The 22,130-nt window shown below is 43.0% G+C and overlaps 1 protein-coding gene across 1 annotated transcript in view; it reads left to right on the top strand.

Moving 5' to 3' along the window:
• Window positions 1-22,130, top strand: part of STAB1 (stabilin 1) — a 335,521-nt gene that overhangs the window by 169,523 nt on the left and 143,868 nt on the right. The window contains exons 37-42 of the mRNA XM_029599456.1: window positions 129-224; window positions 1,521-1,716; window positions 8,207-8,302; window positions 14,648-14,693; window positions 19,317-19,405; window positions 19,874-19,999. Coding sequence (XP_029455316.1) covers window positions 129-224; window positions 1,521-1,716; window positions 8,207-8,302; window positions 14,648-14,693; window positions 19,317-19,405; window positions 19,874-19,999 — 649 coding nt within the window. The remainder of the gene's footprint in view (window positions 1-128; window positions 225-1,520; window positions 1,717-8,206; window positions 8,303-14,647; window positions 14,694-19,316; window positions 19,406-19,873; window positions 20,000-22,130) is intronic.

The raw sequence follows: 22,130 nt of genomic DNA, 5'->3' as shown, positions 1-22,130 counted from the left end.
GTGGGTCTGATGAAGACCACCCTCTGCATTAGTGAAATGTACCTGAATTGAAAGGCTGTAGCATGAGCTATGTACTGTATGTGTAATTTATTAAGATGCTACTAAATTAATGTTATCTTTCTATGCAGGAAGCTTTGAAGCCACGGGCAATTCCTGACTGTACATATCAGAAGAGGGGCAGATCAATAAGGGGTTGCACCTTCACCTGTGTCAGTTCATCCATAGTAAGCAAAGATATTTCTATACATTTCACAAACGAAAAATGTGCACGTGACAGTTTAATTATTACACACTCAAGTGTAAGGCATCCCAATGAGCATGTTGTGGTATATTGGGTGGAGGGACCTAAAGATAGGTGGACTGAACAAGACTAGAGTGTAGGAGAGAGGTATTAGCCTACTGGGTACAGTAATGAAATACAAACTAGGGAACCCAAGTCGTTTCTAGTACTGACTCAGTGTATTAAACAATTATGAAAACAGTATAATTTTGTTATGTACTTATCAAAAGTTAAAAAAAATAAGTTACCAATTTTACAAATAACAGTATGACATATCAAAAAGTATAAAATATTTCAGTTTTGTTAATTTTTTTATACAAATTATTTATTGCAAAAACATTATAAACATGTCATTTTAACAAGCAGAAACTATTCATAGAAAAGGTTAATGTTTCTTATTTTTTCTTTTTCCTTTACAAAAAACAAAAAAACCTCAAACCAGCAAGTGCTGTTGATGAAAACCAATTGACAATTCTTTGTCTCTTAAATCATGTCAATATCCACTACACCACAATTCCACAATGGGCTTTTTTTGGAATTAAAATCCTTAAACTGTTCAAGACCCCGAATATCCAAATATTTTGATGATCATAAAACGTGAGACCCAAGGGTTTTTGCAGAAGTGCTGTTTACAGTGATCTTTAAGGTCCCTTATGTAATTCGCTAAGATATATATATATATATATATACAGTCATGAAAATTCATGGCCCTCAGCAGTAATTCCTTCCTTTGACTGCACCAAATAATCCAACGAGAAGATGCTTGAATGTATAATCATTCATTATCTTATCCAAATAAACATGATCGAACATAAGTGACCTTAAAGATTTCTATAAACAGCTTTTAACTGTATTTCTACTGTAATCCACTGTCAGGGGCTCTCCTAATCCTATTGCAATCTGCTTTGAAGTAGCTGTCCAGATGAATTAAATTAAATGTACAATGTGCTGGGTCAGTAAAAGATTCCTTTAATAAATGAAGGTGTTGTAGTCCATCTTGGATCTCTTTCTTATGCGGAAAAATGAAGGAGACACAATTGACTCTCAAAACTCTGCTGTAATAATTTGAGTTGTAACTTGCATGTTCATCACTTTTAATTCATTCAATAACATGTATATGGAAAAGAAGATTTGGGGCAAGACTCCTCACCCCTAGACTGTGGAATATTCTTGGGCAGGGAGGTGGTTTCCTGGGAAATTATTAAAGTTTGCCTTCTTTCCTCCCTCTCTGTCTCGGCAGGTCTCTGAGTGTTGCCCAGGTTATTTTGGACACCAATGCCTGCTGTGTCCAGGGATAGTTGGGAACTGGTGTTCTGGTAATGGTATTTGTGAGGATGGCCTAACCGGACGTGGGCAGTGCACCTGTAAAGAAGGCTTCCACGGCACAGCCTGCGAAACATGTGAAGCGGGCCGATACGGAGCCAATTGTAAATCAGGTAAATATCCAGTTTCCAGAAGAGTGTGTGCATGTTCAGTGCACGGTTTTGAGAAAAGCAAACAGATGCCGAAAAAGATGAAAATTTCTAATACAAAGCAACCGGAGGTCCATATTCAAAAGGGTTTGTCCGGCTAAGTTGGGACTTAGCCGGACAAATCCTGTGGTACTCAATTTCCCGCCAGTCTCAATGCCCCCAAGTTATCTGTCTAAGGAATTAGCCAGATAAAATTTATCTGGATAAGCTCTAGGGCAGGCCAGACTTATCCAGATAAGTTACCCTACTGTTAGAGTTAAGAGGATACTAAGAGCTTTAGGAAGCAGCTAAAGACTTTGAGGTGACTTTTAAAAGAAAGGCACACCAAAATTAGGGGATGTGCACACAAGTTGGGCTTACATTTATTTATTTATTTATTTATTTATTTATTTATTTATTTGGAGTTTCTTATATACCGATAGCCGTTTTCACATCGTATCGTTTTACATACAACTAATAACTTGTAGGCATAGCCCTTACAATGAACAGTAAAAAGAAAGTGGAAAACAAATATACAAGAGATATATGTGTAATTAATCGCTCTATGCAACAATATACAGGGGATAATTAATCGCTCTATGCAACAATATACAAGGGATAAAAATGTATATACTAACAGGGAGTATGAATGAGGGATTCTTAGACAACAATAGTAATAAATATATCTTAAAGAGAATAATTCTGATGAAGGTGTCATGTTACTAGCAAAACAATAATCTTAAACTATAAAAGGTTATCATAATATAGTTCAAAACAGCAGAGTTGAGCAGATTAAATCAGAGATTCAAATGGAGTGTCGAGGAGAAAACAGCATAACGGAGGTAAAAGGGTGTGGGAGAGAAAAGGAGGGAGAGGGAAAATACAAAGGAGGGCATACAGGGGAAGGAGCGAGGGGTGGGTCATGAGTTACAGGGAGGTGGCCAATGGGTTTCGGGAGAAGCAGAAACGCTAAGGGGGGGTGAGAGTCAGAAGCATGGGTTGTTCTATCGATATCCTGTTGTAGGGTCTTCTTCATTGGGAATTCCTGTTGTAGGGTCTTCTTCATTGGGAGGGGGGAGCATGTGGGTAGGCCTGTATAAACAACCAGGTTTTTAGTTTTTTTTTTAATTTAGGAGTGGAGGTCTCAGTGCGTATGTCAGGGGGTAGGGAGTTCCATAGGGTGGGGCCAGCAAGTGAGAATGCTCTGTTCATGGTAGAGGTAAGTTTGATAGTTTTGATAGTCGGCGTGCGGAGGGTTCCTTGTAGGGCGGGGCGGGTGGGTCTAATGGAGGTGCGTGGCTGTAGGGGAGGGGTGATCCAGTTGAGGTTTTCATTAGTAAGACTTTTATGTATGAGGGAGAGGGCTTTATATAATATACGTGATTGTATAGGGAGCCAGTGAAGTTCAATAAGTGTCGGTGTGATGTGGTCCCTTTTTTTGGAGTTGGTGAGGATACATGCAGCGGCGTTTTGTAAGAGTTGTAAAGGTTTGGTATGTGTTGAAGGGAGTCCAAGGAGGAGGGCGTTACAGTAGTCTATTTTGGAAAAGATAATAGACTGTAGAACAGTGCGAAAATCAGAGAAGTGTAGTAGTGGTCTGAGTTTTTTAATCGTTTGTAGTTTGAAATAGCAGTCTCTGATGATAGCGTTGATAAAGGGTTTGAAAGAGAGTTGGTTATCAATTATGACACCAAGGTTGCGAGTGTGTGATGAGAATGATGTCGATGTGTGTGAGAGAGGGATTGCTAGAGGTGGCTGCTTGTTGGAAATGATAAGGAGCTCGGTTTTTTGGGGGTTGAGAGCAAGATGCATGTCTGTGAGGAGCTGGTTAATGGAGGAAAGGCAGGATTCCCAGTTTTGAAGGTCGGTTTGGAGTGAATCAGAGAAAGGGAAAAGAATTTGTACGTCATCTGCATATATAAAGTGCTTGATACGCAGATTGGTGAGAAGAGTGGTAAATTAAATGTACAATGTGCTGGGTCAGTAAAAGATTCCTTTAATAAATGAAGGTGTTGTGGTCCATCTTGGATCTCTTTCTTATACGGAAAAATGAAGTATATATATTTCTTATACGGAAAAATGTGCCCAAAGTATTTTTAAAGCTCCGAGATGTGCACACATCTCAGGATGCGTTCATATCTTGCTGAGATTTTAAAAGGTGGGGCATGGGTATGGTCTGTGTGGGGCATGGGCATTCTGAGGCAGGGCCAAGAGATGTGTGCGTAAATACTTACACATCTAGGCACACAGCCAGGTCCAGTACCGCATAAGTTTACTTCTTCCTCGGAGGAGGTGTAACTTAAAAAAATTAAACCCCCAGCCATTTCTGATGGATTTAAAGGGTCTGGGGTAACTGGGTTTGTAGGACCTAGCTCTCGATTAGGTGAACTGGTGGACAAACTGGTAAAACTGGCAATGGCGTGGATGTGCGCCTGTTATAAAATACCCTAACTTACACGGTAGAAAAGAGATGTATGTGTTTAGGAGCATGCCCATTTAAAATTGGGCACACATTGGCACACACCTAGTGCATTTTCTAACATGCACACAAGTTATAAAATCTCCGCATCCATGGGCGTACGTCCATGCACACGCACCAATGTACGCCCGCTCCCCCCCTTTGAAAGTTACCATCCCTGTTTTTTAAAAAGCATATTTGTCATGTTTAATGTTTGTTTTCATGTTTATCTTTTTATGTTATGTTTTTTGATTGTTTTATGATTATGAATGTTTCATTCAATTCCGCATTGTCCTTGAATTGGAAATGTATTTATTTAACATCATTTCTTAATCATTTTACAGATAAAAATCGTCCAAAGTGATGTACAATAAAACCGAAACAATAATTACACCAATAATACAGCATTCTACACTTTCTTCACCCATATCCTGGATTAGCAGATACTAAACTAATACACTGCTACCAGATGACATAACCCAAGTTTTTAGCAATTTACGAAATTTCAACAGATCATTCTCAAGCTTATTTCATTAGCTTGGAATAACAGCCGAGAATGACCTGTTGAATAATCGCAGATGACGAAACAACTCAGAGGGAAGTTACGGATTATAAACTTGTTAAATAAATAAATAAGGTAGTCAGGTGCTGCTGATATTCAGTGTTCTCCTGCTACCTTATCTGGATAAATGTAGGGCTGTCTCTGAACCATCCTAAAGTTATCCAACTTGAACTAGGTACTGTATATTCAGGTTATAGCCGGTTAAGTAAAAATGGAAAAAAAAAAGGCAAGCAGGCCAATCCCCCAACCCTTCCCCAAGTTAATTTAAACAATTTGGGGGCTAGCAACTGATTTTTCCCCCTTCTTCCTAACATCCCAAATTAATTTAAAACAAGTAGCAGGCCAAAGTAGCCCCCGGCAACCCCCATTTTATATATTTTCAAATCAAACCATGTTCCAGTCCCCTCTTTCCCCAACAAATACCCTCCCAAAACAAATGACAAACCCCACCGCCACCCTCCAAACCCCCAAGGCCAACTGGAGCAATAGAGTCGTCGCCCTCTGGCTGTCTTACCTAACGGCAGCGTTGCTGTCAGAGCAATGCTGGATTCGGCCAGAGTGGCTTGACTGCCAGTCCAGCTGGCCTTGGGGGTTTGGGGAGGTTCTCAGGGAAGGAAGGGTGATGATGGACATTGTCAGTTTGTCAAGAGGATGAGAGATGGAGCCTGGTTTGAATTGAAATATCTAATATCTCAGAGGGGGGTTCCTGGGGCTACTATGGCCTGCTTGAATGCCCTTTTGGAGGAGATGGTAAAGATGAAAATAATGACAGATTTCAAAAGGGCATAGGATAAACACGGAGGATCCCTAATGGCAAGAGGAAGGAAATGAAGCAGCAGGGAAACCTGTGGTAACTTTTCTTTATGGGATAATCTGCATGGTATGGCATTGGCAGCTACAATCCTGAACAAGAAGGTGAAGCAGTAACCTGTGTGGAACGGCAGTTGCAAACATGAACAAGAAGGCAAGGGGGTAAACTGCACAGAGCAGCAGTTTCAACCCTGAACACCTTGCTGGGCAGACTAGATGGACCAATTATGGTCTTTATGTGCTGTCATTACTATGTTACTTTGTATTTCAGAATTCCTTCCATATGCATGTCTAATCCCCTCCCATGTCCTCTCTTAGCAAGTGGGACTTAGTCCACAAAGGGTTTGGTTAAATCCTCTCATTCTCACTACTCTGACAGGGGAGAAACACTGCTTCAAGACCACTGGGCATTTATCATCACGTTATTTCATCAATAAAGACTCCTCCCACAATAGTGGTGTTTCAACACAACTTAAACTTTACTGGGAAAACGTCTTCAATAAGACATCTTGTATATTTCTTTGGTGTGACATCCATACTGTTACTGTACATTAAAACATTCAATCAGTAAACCTGCTTCTCTCTTGAATACTCCTTTGGGATTCCCTCTGGTGTTTCTTGGATTCTAGGTTTCTCCTCAGGGTAGATATTAGGTTTCTTCCTTTCTGCACAGGAAATCCCTTTGTAACTGGGGCCCTCTGCCTTGTACCTGCTGGGGCCCTCTGCCTTGTACCTGCTGTGTTATCCTCTCCACTCAGTGAAACACTGAGAGGAGAGGATCACCTTGCTGGTGGCTGAAAGGAATCAGTAAGTTTTTGCTTGGGACATTGACTTTTTTAAAAGTATTGGGGCAAAGTTAACTATTTGGGAATATTATTTAGTGTGTTTGTGCCTTTAATAGTCAGAAAGGCAGTGAATAAACAAGTTAGACTGTTTGCATTTTTAAATAGTCAGTCAATAAGGTAGCAGTAGGAAGGCAGTGAATAAACAAGTTAGAATGTTTGTATCTTTAGTCAGTCAATAAGGTAGCAGTAGGTAGGCAGCGAATAAACAAGTTAGACTGTTTGTATTTTTAGTCAGTCAATAAGGTAGCAGTAGGTAGTGTGTTTATTTTTAAAAATCTGCAGAACTGAGTGTTCTGCAGACTTTTAAAGAGCTGAGTGTTTGTATTTAATACTAACTGAGTGCTTGTATTGAAAAAAAATCACAAAAAAACAAACAAACCCCAAAAAGTAGCCAGAAGCTAGAAATAAGCTAGGAGCAGTATATACCAAAGTAAAAAAGTTGAATAGTTCAGCTCAGTTACTCACCTTGGAAAGGTGTTGAGGTAGTGTGATTGGGTTTGAATAGGGACCAACATTTGTTAATCAAGGGAGCAGTGAGTCACTCAGGCTGACTAACTGAAGTTAGACTGTTTGTCTGGATTGGCCACTGTTGGAAACAGGATGCTGGGCTTGATGGACCCTTGGTCTGACCCAGTATGGCATGTTCTTATGTTCTTATGTTCTTATGTAGTGTGCCTGAGAGGGCACTGACTTGATACTGCAGCCACAAAATATAACCTCCGAAAGTATCAAACTACTGCTCTCCCTTCCGCAAGGGACATGAAACTTAAAGGACTGAGGCTTTCGTCCAGGTCTTAGGCAACCTCTTTCATCTTTCACTAGGAAGGAAAAGTGGAACAACCTTCCCTCCAAAAAGAAAAGCCAAAAAAGGGAGAACTAACTCAGCAACCCCTTGAAGCGGGCTATCAGTTATTCATAAATATCTGAGTAATGACATCCCCTCTGTATAGCAGCATGGTCTCCAGAAGTTACCATCCATTTCACAGGTTACACTGCTGGCCCGGATTGCTGGGAGTACCCTCACCATGATTAGCATGCTTAGCTGAGACTCAGGGCTGGGCCTCCGCCGTGGAACTCTGCGCCAGAAAACTTACAGGCTACCGAGTACACGTGGGCATTTAGAAAGGAACTAAAACCTCTTTTCCTGCAAGCATTTGGTGTCAGTGAGTAGGCATGAGCCACGTTGGATTTCAGATGACGGAGTGTTTTATTGCTCTCAGCAGAGCTATGATTTCATCTGGTTGTATTTTTTATGTGATATCAATTTAGTTTTTATTTTGTCTGTTCACATGATTTATTTACTTATGAATGCATGATGTGAGCCTCCTTGAGCTTTGAATGTGGGCTATATATTCTTTTAAATTAAAAAAAATAAGTAAACGGTCTGGGTGAGCGCTAAAGAACTACCACTAAAGCGTCCATCCTGCAGCTCTAATGCAGGACAGAAAGGAATGAGCAGCTCCTTCTCTTGCATTCTCACAACTCTTTTACTACTTTTCAACTACTGATAGAAAACAACAGTATGGTCTCTCCAAACACAAAAGTTGGAATGACACATTACAGGAACCTCCAGTGTTGTAGGAAAATGGTACATTCTTCTGGCCTACTCTGCCTAGCATGTCCCTTCTACTCTCTGCTTCATTAGGATCCCTTGGGGCTGAGCACTTGGGCACAGTGCAGAGTGGCCAACCACAGGTGATAGGGGAGTGGCTACCATACTCTCAGTAATGAAAGCCTGATGGGTTTTGTGGTAAATTAGCAGTTTTTCTTCCTTGAAAAATGTTTGTGGTTTCTTTCTAGTTTGTTCTTGCGTGCATGGGAAGTGCAATGATGGACTTCTTGGTGATGGAAGCTGTCAATGCTACAAAGGCTGGAAGGGATATAAGTGTGATAGAGGTAAGTGAATCAGGAAGCATGGAAAAATAGTGCAGTGGAAGGTGGGGATGTGATCTAGAGATTATAGCGCTGCATTTACAAATCAGTAGAAATCTCATGATGCTGGTTCATATACTGCTGACGCTATGTGACCTTGAGCAAATCACTTTATCTCCTTCTACCTGTGTTCAGCTGTTACTGGAGAGTAATAAGATTCTTCCTTCCCCCTTTTCTGCCACATATTTTAAAGTTTTGATGCAGATCAGTTGTCAGAAATGTGCTTCCATGCAATCACTTCAGAGGTGGTTGCTTGTAAGCTTATGGAGGTCAATATTCAAAAGCCATTTAGACAGCTAACTGAAAAGTTATCCGTCTAAATGGCCAAAAACCTGCATATTTAAAGACTTATCTGGCTAAATTCCAAGTCAGGGATGTTTTGTGGGTGAGAGGTGTTTTGGGAAGAAGCGAAGTTAACCGCATAAGTTAATTGGCTAACTCCAGTTAACTTAAGAGGCTAACTCTGGTCATATCGCTGATCAGTCCTAAAGTTATCTAGATAAATATATCCAGTTAAATTTAAGATATCTGGATATATTCAGCAGTGTGACCGCTTCGCTGAATATACCCTGCTAGTTAGCCAGATACGTCCGTCTATCTAGCTGAGCTGCTCAGCAGCTGAATTTTGACGCCATGATGCATTAAAAGGGAAGGCCTAATAATTTTTTTTAAACATTTTTAAACTGGCCTCATGTAAAGTGCTGACCCTTTAAAACTGTGGGCATTCTGCATTCATACTAGGGGTATTCACTGTAGTTCGTGAATATTCATCAAATTCATGGTTGGCCTCTGTGGAAACATTTGCCCTGTGCTGAGGATTCCCAAAAGATAAAGAGGGTTATAAATAGGGGACATTACTTATTTATTTGCCATGCACTCCTACACCTGTTGTGATTTACAAAATAATGTTTCATGCATAAAGCATCAAAAGATATAAAAAAAAACAAAAACAGGGATTGGCCTGATCGAACAATTCCGAGTGACTGTCCTTGGTCTAAACTTTACTTAGGTATAAGGGTATTTACCTGGGTACGGTGTCCAGACTGAAAACTGCCCTTTTCAAATGTGACTAAAAGCACGTGCGGTTCGATAGGGCACGTGCTCCATGGGAAAAAGAGGTGTCCCCTTTGAAAATGACCATGGGCACAAAGTATCCACCGACTTCTACAACTGCTTTTTTGCATGAGTGGAATTTATATAGAAATTAACGCTCATAGAAAATTCAATGTGCGAGTGTTATTTTCTAACCCCCCTCCATTCCCAATACTACCGTCTTGAGGAGAGCTCCCCCAAGCATGGCTGAGAGTATGCACATTGTGCAATATCATGCTTTAGCCCAGCGGCGGGCAGTTCCGGTCCTCGAGGGCCACAAACCAGTCTGGTTTTCAGGATATCCCTAATGAATATGCATGAGAGAGATTTGCATGCACTCTGCCTCAGTCGTATGCAAATCTATGTCATGCATATTCATTAGGATATCCTAAAACATCGACAGGTTTGTGGCCCTCGAGGACTGGAATTGCCCACCCCTGCTTTAGCCATACTGAGAGAGCGAATCAGACAGCCAATGTACCCAGGCAAGTAGGAATTTACCCACCCCTCCCCATAAACCAAACCAAGGGAGCCATTACTTGAGCTGAGCTAAGCCAGAGTGCTTATCCTGGGCCCTATGCTTCACACAGTCAGCCTGAAAAAATATCAGATAGTCACTTGTTACATTTGTGCCCTGGATACTGACCGGCTTCCCCAGGTCTCTGGGACACTAACAGGTTCCCTGGGCCTCTTTCCATTTGCTCTGGGCCCTGCATAAGAAAAAGGCTGATCCCAGGTAAAAGATGTCACTGAATTATGTTGAGCAGGGGCTAGGGGTCTGATAACATGGAGGAGGAGGAGAGCTGGATCTCCCTACCAGATAATTGCCCATGACCTGATACAGGTACCATGACAAACAAAAGCTATGTTTTACTGTCTACCTGTAGTATATAGTAACGGCTTAAATAATCAAAATTAGGTGCGCTGGTGCAAATCCTCCAGGTACTTTTACCTGGGGTTTTACACTAATAATAAAAAAACAGATCTGCATGAACTTTTGCTTTGATTATTGCCCTCAGAAAAATTACTTGTAGAGATTAGAAACATAGAAACATGATGGCCAAAAAAAAACAAACCCATGGCCTGTCTAGTTTGTCCATCTACCCAACTAATTCAACTTTACAATTCCCATCACTCCGTCAGAGATCCACTGTGTTTATCCCATGCTTTCTTGGATTCAGACACTGTTTTTGGCACCACCACTGGGAGGTTGTTCCATGCATTTACTATCCTCTCTGTAAAGAAATATTTCCTAAGATTATTCCTGCGTCTACCTCCTTTCACACTTATCCCTCCTTCTGGAGCTTCCTTTCCATGGAAAGAGGCTTGCCTCCTGTGCATGGAAACCTTGGAGGCAGTTAAATATCTCTATCATATCTCCTCTGCTCGCCTTTCCTCTAGGGTGTAAATTATTTTGATCCTTAAGTGTGTCCCCTTAAGTGTGCTTTAGTACAAAAAACACTGATCATTTTAGTAGCCACTCTCTGGACCAGCTCCAACCATTTTATATCCTTTTGAAGATGCAATCTCCAGAATTCCAAGTGAGGTCTCACCAGGGACCTATATAGGAGCAATATTACCTCTCTTTTTCTGCTGATCATTCTTTCTATGCAGCCAAACATCTTTCTGGCTTTTCCTGTCATTTTATCTTATTTAGCCACTTCAAGATCATCAGATATGATCACCCCCAGATTTTGTTTTTTGTTTAATGATTGCACATCACTTTGAGCAATTTTTTTTAAATCTGGAAAAGCGACTAAGTAATCTTTTTAAATAAATAAATCTCTCTCTTCTTTCATGCTTAGTAGAATTTCATTCCATTCTGTATCTTTCTCCTGGGTTTTTGCATCCTAAATGCTTAACTCTGCATTTTTTAGAATTAAATATTAGCTGCCAGACCATAGACCGTTCCTTGAGCTCCGCTAGATCCCACTTTATATTTTCCATTCCTTCCTGGCTGTCCACCCTGTGACAGATATTGGTATCCTCAGCAAAAAGACAAACCTTTCTTGAAATTTCTTCCAATGTCTCCCATGAAAATGTTGAAAAGAACCGGTCCAAGAACTGATCATTGAGACAGACCACTAGTAACATCCCCTTCTTGGAGTGAACTTCAGTTACCACTACCCTTTGTACCTCTTAACCAATTTTTAAGCCAGTCAGTCATTCTAGAGCACTTATCAAGGGCACTCAATTTATTTATAAGTTGCCTATGCAAAATGGTGTTAAAGGCCTTACTGAAACCCAAGAATACTACATCTGGTGCTCTCCACTGATCCAACTCTATGGTCACTAGGGATGGGCATTAGTTTTGAATGAGAAAATATAACAAATGAGGCTATTGTCAGTTCATACAAATGAAATAAAATGAAAATAGGCCTCAAATGAACATACATGAACATTTTCATGTACATATTCATATTTGTTCTGTAAATAAAAAGAAATTGTCTGGAAGAACCAGGCCTTGGCCTAGTCTCACCACCAGAGTCCAGACTTGGGTCCAGGCCTAGGTCCATAGCTAGGGCCTGGCCCAAGGCCAGGTCGGATCCTGGTCATTGAGGTCTGTGCCTAGGCCTAAGCCTAGGCTTGAAACCAAGGCCTAGGCCTTGTCCCAAGGCCTAGACCTGGGAACCTATGCTTAGGTTTGGTTGAAGCTGGGTTACAGTCACTGAGGCCCATGTCTTGGCCTAGGCCTAAGCCCAAAGCCAGGTCCCAGGAACCAAGGCTTAGACCCAGGTCTGACAGCAGAGCCCAGTTGAGGCCATGTCCCATTTGCCTAGACCTGACCCCAATGCCAGGGCCCAGCCGAGACCAGGTCCTGGTTGTTAAGGCCTGGGCCCACCCCAAGGCCCTGTTCCAATCACTGAAGCCCAAGTCTAATCCCCAGTTTTAGACCCAAGGTTTAGACCCAAGTCCCAGCCAAGGTAGGGGCTCAGTCACTGAGGCCAGGTCTGATGCCAAGGTCCAGCTGAGGTGCAGGACTATGGCCTGGACATAGGCCCAAGCCTGATGCCCCGGCTCCGGCCTATGTTCTGAGCCTAGACCTGGGCCTGATACTGGGGCCTAGCCAGGTACCAGTTGCTGAGGCTTGGGCTGGGCCCAAGGCCAAGTCCTGTCACAGAGGCCCAGACCTTGACTAAGGCTAGGCCCAAGACCTAGGTCCAATAATGGGAGTAGGCCTTCCAATGTTGTCTTTGCTTAATTCGGTGACTTAAAATGATGTTCTCTGCCTGGAAGACGCACTGCAGTGACATTGCTGCAGCACTTTCCTCAAGGGTGAACAGCACCATTTTGTTGTAGGCCATACAACAAAATGGCATGGCCCTCTCCGGAGGAAGGTGCCACAGTAGCATCACTGCAGGATTTCCTCTGGGAAGAAAGCATCTTTTGTAGTCACTGGATCAAGCAAAGAAAATGTCATAAGGTCTGCTCTTGGGCCTAGGCCTAGGCCTTTGTGTCTGGGACCTGGTCTTAGACCATGTCTAGGTCAAGGCCCTGGCCTCGATGACTGGGTCCTGGCCCCATGCCTATACCTAGGCTTAGGTCTTAGTCTTGGTGACTGGAACCTGGGTTTGGTCCTAGGCCTGGGTTTCAGCAACCAGGCCCCAGCATGGGGCCTAGACCTAGGCCCAGGTTTGAGCCTTGGTGACTGGGACCCAGCCTCATCCAGGCTCTAACCTAGGCCCAGGTCCGATGCTAGCCTTCACTGGGCCCCAGAATTCGAAGCAGGCCTAGGTGACTGGGACCTGTCCTCAGGCTGGGCCCTGTCTTCAAGCTGGGTCCCACTCACAGCTTCAGGCCCAGTCCTAGACCTAGGACTTGGCGACCAGGATCTGGCCTCAACTGGGCCCTAGCATCAGACATGGGCCTAGACCCGAGCTTCAACAGCTGGGATTCAGCCTCAGGCTAAGTTCTGGTATCGGACTTAGGCCTGGGCTTTACTGACTGGGACCTAACCTCGGCCAGGCCCCATCAGCAGGCTTGGCCCTAGACCTGAGCTTCAGTGATTGTGTCTCATCTTCAGCTGGACCCTGGCATCAGACCTGGACCTGGGCCTAGCCTTGGCTTTCTGTTTTCTTTTGCAGTAAAGTCAATCGGGCCTTCTCCCACTGACTGCACTGTAAATTAAAAAATTAATGGAATGAAAATAAAAACACATTTTTTTTTTCATTCCAAAACTAATGAAACAAAATGAGGCACCCATTAAACAAATCAACAAACTGATACAATTTTTTCAAAGCTGTACATCTCTATTGGTCACCCTTTCAAAGAAACTGGTCAGATTCAACTGACAAGATCTACTTCTGGTAAAACTTTGCTGCCTCTGATCTTGCAATCCATTAGATTCGGCATAAGTTGGAACTGATCTTGGTAAGTGGCACTGAATATTGACTTCTACATATGTTGTTCAATCCTCTGCCCTATGGACCACCTTTGAGGTCCACAGGTAAAAGTGTGCACGTTGTTGCACAATGTGCATATTTTTACCTGTAGAAAGTTTGGGCAGTTTTTAAAGCCCAATTTCTATAGGTAAAATGCTTTTTTTTATCCACAGGAACAGCATTCAGTATTGCTGTATATATACATACTTTGCATGTACCAGTATGGTATTGCATATGCTCTTAAAGTAATAAAAAGTAAAAAATGGGCTCAACATAAAATCTGAAATATAGAGTTGAAGCCACAGTGTATATATAATTATTGCAACAACTCAAAACTTCAAGAATTTGGTCAGCAGTAAATCTCAAATTCCACAGGGCCTGAAGGCACAGGAATGTACAGAGCCTTCTCGGGTTGGTAAGCCCAGCAGATCTATGACATGTATTTAAAATGCTGCAAGAATGCAAAGATTTCGTTAAACTTTCTAATAAAAATACTTCTCAAATGCTGATGCTTGAAGCAGCATATATAGAGGGAAGAGCTATTTTTTAGCCATCTTAATTTCTCCATTGGTATGATATTCCACAATCCTGCAGCCAGTCTTCTATAATTGGCCTCAATATGTTTTCCCATTTAGCCGCAATAGACAGTCTGGCAGCAACCTGTATGAAAGTCAGTAGAATCGGGTGTTATCTTATTGATTTACTCTTGGAGTTTAGAAGAATGGACTATTCTATTAGGAATTGAAACAAATTCAAAATATATATAGATAGATATATATATATATATATATATATATATATATATTTAATTTTTTTTTATTTTTTTTTTTTACAGATATTGAAAATGATTTGTGCAATGATACCTGCAGTGCGTACGCCAAGTAAGTAAAGTTACAGGCAGGGCTCACACTTTGGCATGGTGATGATGGAATCTATGACTTTTAAAGAAGTTTGCCACACAACTCTATACAGTTCCATAGTAGATGTTGGCAGATAAGGATCATTTGATCTGCTCAGTCTGCCCAGTTTTCCTCTCCTACACTGATCTAGCTTATGGTTATCTCCCAGCTGTCAGCTACAAGCTCAACTGCCTACTTCTTCTCCAAGTCATTTTTATAAGCTCCCCTTTCTGGTTCTCCTCCACTTCAGGCAGAAGAGCATAAAGGTGCCTTACCTATAGCAATACGCAGGCTCCTGCTTCTTTAGCTCATCCTCTCCCCACCCTTGTTCCTACCAGTGCCTCCACTTATAAATCACAATATAGGATTGTGATCACAAATCCCTATGTCCCCTCCCTGTATCTAGGGATTTGCACACAGGCAGGATTTTGCCAATGATTATTCCAAATCATGCAATTAAAAGAAAACATCAGAAAAAATTGCAGTTAAAATAATAAAGTTACCAAGATTTTGGAGTTGATTGTAAATGGAGAATTCCCTGACTGGGCTATGGCTTCCAGACTGTGTTGTAAGAATCTGCTGTTACATTATTTTGCATCATGACATCTTTTATGGTAGATCTGGCTAGCATGTTATAGAGACCTTTGTTCTTTCTAATATAAATGTAAAGAAATCTGTAATTCTTGAAAGGAAAATTCTCACAAACAACTAAAGATGTTTGCTGTAGCCAAAAAACAAAGCTGTGTTTTAACCACAAATTCTACATAGAAACATTAGCAATTTCCTTTCTCGTCTTTCTTTCTCTTTTCTTCCCAAAATAAACCCAAAACAAAACCTGATTGATGACCAGAGTAGATCAGTGGGAGGAAGAGGGGGTGTAGTACATGTGGCCCATCTGGATTTCAGTAAAGCCTTTGGCACTGTTCCACATAGAAGGCTGCTGAACAGGTCAACCAGCCAGGGACTTGGAAGAAAAATGACAATCAACGGGGTGAGAAGGGGTGCCACAAGGATCAGTGCGAGGTCCAGTCCTCTTCAATGTGTTTAAATGACTTTGTGGAAGGGCTAAATGGGGAAACTGTGCCTGTCTAAAGATGAAATGAAAATCTGCAACAGAGTAGACATGCTAGGAGAAAGAGATAAGATGAAAGATGATTTTAATATTGTAATAATGATCCAAGGGTTTGGTGACTGCCTTTGAATCCACTCCCCCACCCTCCACCCCCACTACCAAAAAAAACTATGCATTTTGGATACAGAAATCCTAGCACCAAATACCATTTTGGAGGAGAAGAACTAGCAGTCACCAAACAGAAAAGAGACTCCGATGATGCTGAGGGAGCCAATCAATGTGGAAAAGCTAATCTTGGGTACAAGTATCACTACTAGAAAGAGGGAAATGATACTGTGTCCAATGTCCATACAGGTCTTGCTGCGAGACTCCATCTTTGAGCACTGTGTCCAGTTCTGTACACCACATCTGGAAAAGGACACTGATAAGGTGGAGGCACTTCAAAGGATGTCCAGAAGAATTGTGCAACGGCTTGCCCTATAAGCCATAAAGAGGCTGAAGGGCAGCTACTAAAAAGGATAGCAGTCTGTCATGAAGCATATGGGGACAGGCTAAAGATCTAAATAGGAATAATCTGGAGAAAAGGAAAGATATGGTAGAGACATTTAAATATCTTCAAGGAATAAATACACAGGAGGCAGGCCTCTTTCAACAGAAAAGAGGCTCTAGAATTGAGGGGGTCATGGAATGAGGGTGAAAAGGAGTAGACTCAGGAGTATTCCAAGGAAATATTTTTACAGAGAGGGTGTTGGATTCATGGAACAGCCTTCCAGTGGAGGTGGTAGCGACAGAAATAAAGAAAGCTTGGAACGAGCAGAAAGGATCTCTGAGAGAGAGAAAGGGATTGTAAAGCTCAGCAGGAGATGTGAATGGGCCATATGGGTCTCTGCCTGCTGCCATGCTCTGTGTCTCTCTAAAGAAGCTAAAGATGTAGTCTAGAAGAAAGCAGGGACCGGGTAAATATGATACAAACATTCCAATATCTAGCAGGTTTCAGTAAATTAGCACTTTTGTAGAATGAGAAGCTCAAGGACATAAGAACATGCCATGCTGGGTCAGACCAAGGGTCCATCAAGCCCAGCATCCTGCTTCCAAGGAGTCATCTTACAAAGCTTAAGGAAGAGAACCTCAAAAGAATGGGAAGACGTATTTTTATCACTGAGTCGATGGTGAACACGTGGAACAAATTTCCATTGGAGATGAAAGGAACAAAAAGTGGTAAAATTCAAGCATGCATGGGACAGCTATAAAGGGGCAATTTTCAGACTCAGGACCTCAGAAATTTTATGCCTGCAAAACTGCAAAGGGAAACTCTGCTGGTGTGCACATCGTACATACAAAAGTACTACTGGACTTTGCACCTGCTCTCTAGAAGATATAGGGGTAGATTTTCAAAGCAGCGCACGGCCATCCATGTGCTCGTAGTTCCCGGCACGCATAAAATGGATGCACCGATTTCATAACATGTGCGTGCCGGCGCATGAATGTTATAAAATCGGATGGCTGAGCGCACATGCACGCTGGATTTTAAAATCCGCGTGTGCCTGTGCAGGCAGCGTGTGCAGGGACTAGGGATGTGAATCGTGTCCTCGATCGTCTTAACGATCGATTTCGGCTGGGAGGGGGAGGGAATCGTATTGTTGCCGTTTGGGGGGGTAAAATATCGTGAAAAATCGTGAAAATCGTTAAAAAATCGAAAAATCGAAAAATCGAAAAACCGGCACATTAAAACCCACCCCCGACCCTTTAAATTAAATCCCCCACCCCCAAATAACTTAAATAACCTGCGGGTCCAGCGGTGGTCCGGAACGGCAGCGGTCCGGAACGGGCTCCTGCTCCTGCATCTTGTCGTCTTCGGCCGGCGCCATTTTCCAAAATGGCGCCGAAAAATGGCGGCGGCCATAGACGAAAAAGATTGGACGGCAGGAGGTCCTTCCGGACCCCCGCTGGACTTTTGGCAAGTCTCGTGGGGGTCAGGAGGCCCCCCACAAGCTGGCCAAAAGTTCCTGGAGGTCCAGCGGGGGTCAGGGAGCGATTTCCCGCCGCGAATCGTTTTCGTACGGAAAATGGCGCCGGCAGGAGATCGACTGCAGGAGGTCGTTCAGCGAGGGTTCCGGCGCCTCGCTGAACGACCTCCTGCAGTCGATCTCCTGCCGGCGCCATTTTCCGTACGAAAACGATTCGCGGCGGGAAATCGCTCCCTGACCCCCGCTGGACCTCCAGGAACTTTTGGCCAGCTTGTGGGGGGCCTCCTGACCCCCACGAGACTTGCCAAAAGTCCAGCGGGGGTCCGGAAGGACCTCCTGCCGTCCAATCTTTTTCGTCTATGGCCGCCGCCATTTTTCGGCGCCATTTTGGAAAATGGCGCCGGCCGAAGACGACAAGATGCAGGAGCAGGAGCCCGTTCCGGACCGCTGCCGTTCCGGACCGCCGCTGGACCCGCAGGTTATTTAAGTTATTTGGGGGGGGTTCGGGAGGGTGGGGGATTTAATTTAAAGGGTCGGGGGTGGGTTTTAGGGGGTTTTAGTGTGCCGGCTCACGATTCTAACGATTTATAACGATAAATCGTTAGAATCTGTATTGTATTGTGTTCCATAACGGTTTAAGACGATATTAAAATTATCGGACGATAATTTTAATCGTCCTAAAACGATTCACATCCCTAGCAGGGACGGCAACATTTTGTAAAATACACGCGGTGATGCAATCAGGCCTTTCCCAGTTCCCTCCCAATCTGCTCCAATTAAGGAGCAGACTGGGAGGGAACTTTTCTACCCCCCTACCTTCACTTCCTCCCTCTTCCCCTCTCCTTCCCAACCCCCAAACCTAACCTACCTTTCCCTAAATTTATTTTATTACTTACTGTTCCTCCAGAGCAGAAGCAGCTGCTGGCGCGTGCTTCCCCGAAACAGTGGCTAATGGCCGCTGTCCCGGCTGGCCTCCGTCCCGCCCTGCCCCTCTCTGCCCAGACCATGCCCCCCCCCCCCCCAGCCTACCCCTTTTTCGGGGCCCAGCACTTGTGTGCATATTGGGATTTACGTACATGGCCGGGCCCTTTTGAAAATGTGCTCAACCCGTGCAGGGCCCAGCCACGCACATAAGTCCCGATTTTTACGCACATGGCCCTTTGAAAATTTGCCCGATAACATGCTGGAAAGTAGGCACGGTGATTTCAAAATTAAATTACCTCTTGTACTTTCCCTCCCTCAACTTAACCTCATCCCCTTTTCCCTGCAAGTAAAAATGCACGTATTGCGAAATAACTATCGTACTGTTACTTGTAGACTTGATGGGAGGTAGGCTAGGGGTTCAGTTTTACACTGGTAATTATGTGTTTACCCATATAAAAATCTTTCAAAATTGTCCTCAGACTTTGATGATGGATGGAAGGCAACAGAAGACCACAGATTAAGTAAGATCTGCGATATCACAGTAGACAGACTCAAATTGCCAGACTGGGTGGTCTTTATGTTTCTTCCTTCCTTTGACCTCTACTGCAGTGAAGGCTCTACAGCTATCATTGTTCATTTCAGTTGCCTTGCAGGGTCTCCAGACTCGCCCAGTTCCCCGCCTACTTGCCTGTGTGTTGCTGGATTCACCGGGAATGGAACCCACTGCACAGGTATCATTTCCACAAAGGAATCCAGAGAGAAACTGAAAGAATCTATAGGCAGGAGAGGACTCCGCAAAAACCAGGAGCTTGCATCAGAAGGAATTACAAAAACTTCGGGTATCATGTCGCCCAAGAACTTTTGTATGGCATGGCAAAAAATAGGTTCCACTGTAACGTTACCTTGATGGTGCAAGGCCGTCACTATCAACTGCTCATTAGAATGAGCAATTGTTGCGTTGTCTAGAGGTCTGACACTTTTTATTTCTCTTGGATTTAATTTTCAAAGTACTTGTACTTTTGCTTTGAAACTTGCCACAGGGGGAAGGGGCAGGAATAATCCGGGAAAAGTGTGCACGGGTCACAATCTCACAACTACTTTTCCCTGGACTAGTGTGAGGTAATTCCAGAGGGGCGGGGGCTGGGGAATAGGTTATAATGGGGGTTAATTCTTTTTTTTTTTTTTCATTTGGCTCCCAGAAGTCAATCCTTGCGTTGATGGTAATGGTGGTTGCTCCATCCATGCAGACTGCACTAAAGTCTCAGCAGGGGAGAGAACATGCTCTTGTCATGAAGGCTATACTGGAGATGGGATCCTGTGTTTGGGTGAGTACTCAGTGTCCTGGAGAAAAGGCAGATGCAGTTCAGTGACGCCACGTTGTACAAAAGGCCTTTCCTAATTAGTAGATGGATGGATAGGATTATGGAAGTCACCGTGTCTGTAGCAACTTTGGGAAGCAGCTAGTGATAAATTGCCTTGGAGAGAGCTAGCCTATCAAGTTACCAGGAGTGGATACGAATTTGATGGTAGATGATAATAGCGATAGTAGATTCTCGGACACAGAAAAGGTTTGGTGGCCTTAGAAATGGGGAACATGTACACAGTCTGTAAACAAGAAATGATGAAACTAGATAAAAAAAAACATTTCCATTTGTCTTCCTGATTCATGGATCACTTTAGCCACAGTTCTTTGTTACTTGAGCTGGGGAGCTTGTGATCACACTTCTTTGAAATTTATTACATTATAATTTCAAAACTGCTGTAAAAATAATTAATCCATTAAGGGAAAAGGTCAAATGACACAGCTTTCCATGAATGTTCTGCAGCACCCAGACTGGACCTGGAGAAAATTGGATGCTTTGCAGATTCTTATGAGGGTAGATATTTAGATAGAAAAAAGGACCGATGTGGTTCCAAAGCTCACATATATCATCTTAGGAGCTTTCAGATATTACCCTTAATGAATAGCTGCTAAATGAACATATATACTGTATGTTCTTTACTGTTAGCCACTGTAAGACATCTTCTTCTGGTATCTCTGAAAACTCTTTACTTTATTCGCCATTCTTGGCACAGAAATGTTCTGACATGCAAAATTTTGGCACCTAATTAATTGTAAATAGGACAGGACTTTCAACCAGCATGAGCCATACAGAGGATGCAAAATTAAAGAAACTGTGAGGTCGACTTCCAAAGGCTTTGTCTGACAAACGTTTGCAGTTAGCTAGACAAAACCTGAAATTTGAATATTTACTCCTGGTGACTGGCTAAAGTTTGTCCTGACAATTCATCACCCACACAAATGTTTAGCAGGATTAAAAACTAGGCACTTAGGGAGGAGTTCTGGGGGGGGTTCTTAAATTTTAACCAGTGAGCACTGCTATTCAGCACTAGCCAGAAAAACCTTTCCAGCTGAGCCTGGCTGGAAAGATACCTACCCTAAAGTTATCCAGATAACTTTATCTGGATATATTCCGCGGAATGCTTATCCAGGTAAGTTCCACTGGATAGCCAGTTAAAGTTGTCCAGATCATTTCACCCGGATCACTTTGCTGCTCACTGGCTTACTGAATATTGACCTCTATATCTTTTTATTTTTGAATATGTTAAACATTTATAAGATGGGAAGAAACCAAAGAAATAAAATATCAGGCCGGACTGCATATGCTTTATATCATTGCTTTGCTGCTACTGCCCTGTTTTGGTTTTCTCTCTTTGCCATTACCTTGTTTCCTCCTTTCCCTTTGCCCTCCTTGGGCCTAATTTAAGGACACTGGAAGCTCTGAACAGAGCATATAATTGGAGGAATGCTGGGGGAGGAGTTAGGACACTTATTTATATTTTCAAGTCACAACCTAATGCATTCTGTTGTTGTAAGCCTATATTTCTCTTTCGGAAATGTAAGACTACTGCTTAAATACCAACGAGGTCCATATTCAGCCACTGTCCAAATAGCAAACTTACCGGGTCATTCATCAAGCTGCGATGTGGCCTTCTCGCATGCAATAACGCCCTACCGCACGTGATACCGGCTGCATCGTGGCAGTACTTTGCAAATTAAGGGAAGGGGAGGAGTGTGGGCAGGGTTTGGACGGAGTTCTGTCCTGGCAGCACTGTGGGCAATAATGTTTTTCACATTATTGCCGGCAGTACTGCGGGAAATAGCGACACCTTTTCCTATGGTGCTGTGTGGGTGACAGTGAAACACACCACTGCAATTTGGCCAGCTGCACACTATTGCCTGTCCCGCTCCTTTTTTGTTCGCGGTCCATCATTCAGCTATAAATATTGATAGCTGGTTATTGAATATAACCAGCTATCTTAAAGTATCTGGCTAACTTTATCCGTCTAACTCTAGGTCAGCTCTTTGACCTGACAAGACTTAGCCAGCTAATATCAGAGTTAGCCGGATAACTTAGCCGGCTAGATCAACTCCTCCCAGTTAGGAACCCCTCC

Source organism: Rhinatrema bivittatum, chromosome 4, assembly GCF_901001135.1.
Source record: "Rhinatrema bivittatum chromosome 4, aRhiBiv1.1, whole genome shotgun sequence".
Lineage (NCBI taxonomy): Eukaryota > Metazoa > Chordata > Amphibia > Gymnophiona > Rhinatrematidae > Rhinatrema > Rhinatrema bivittatum.
Note: the sequence above shows the minus strand (reverse complement) of the source record. Positions and strands in the feature narration are given on the sequence as shown.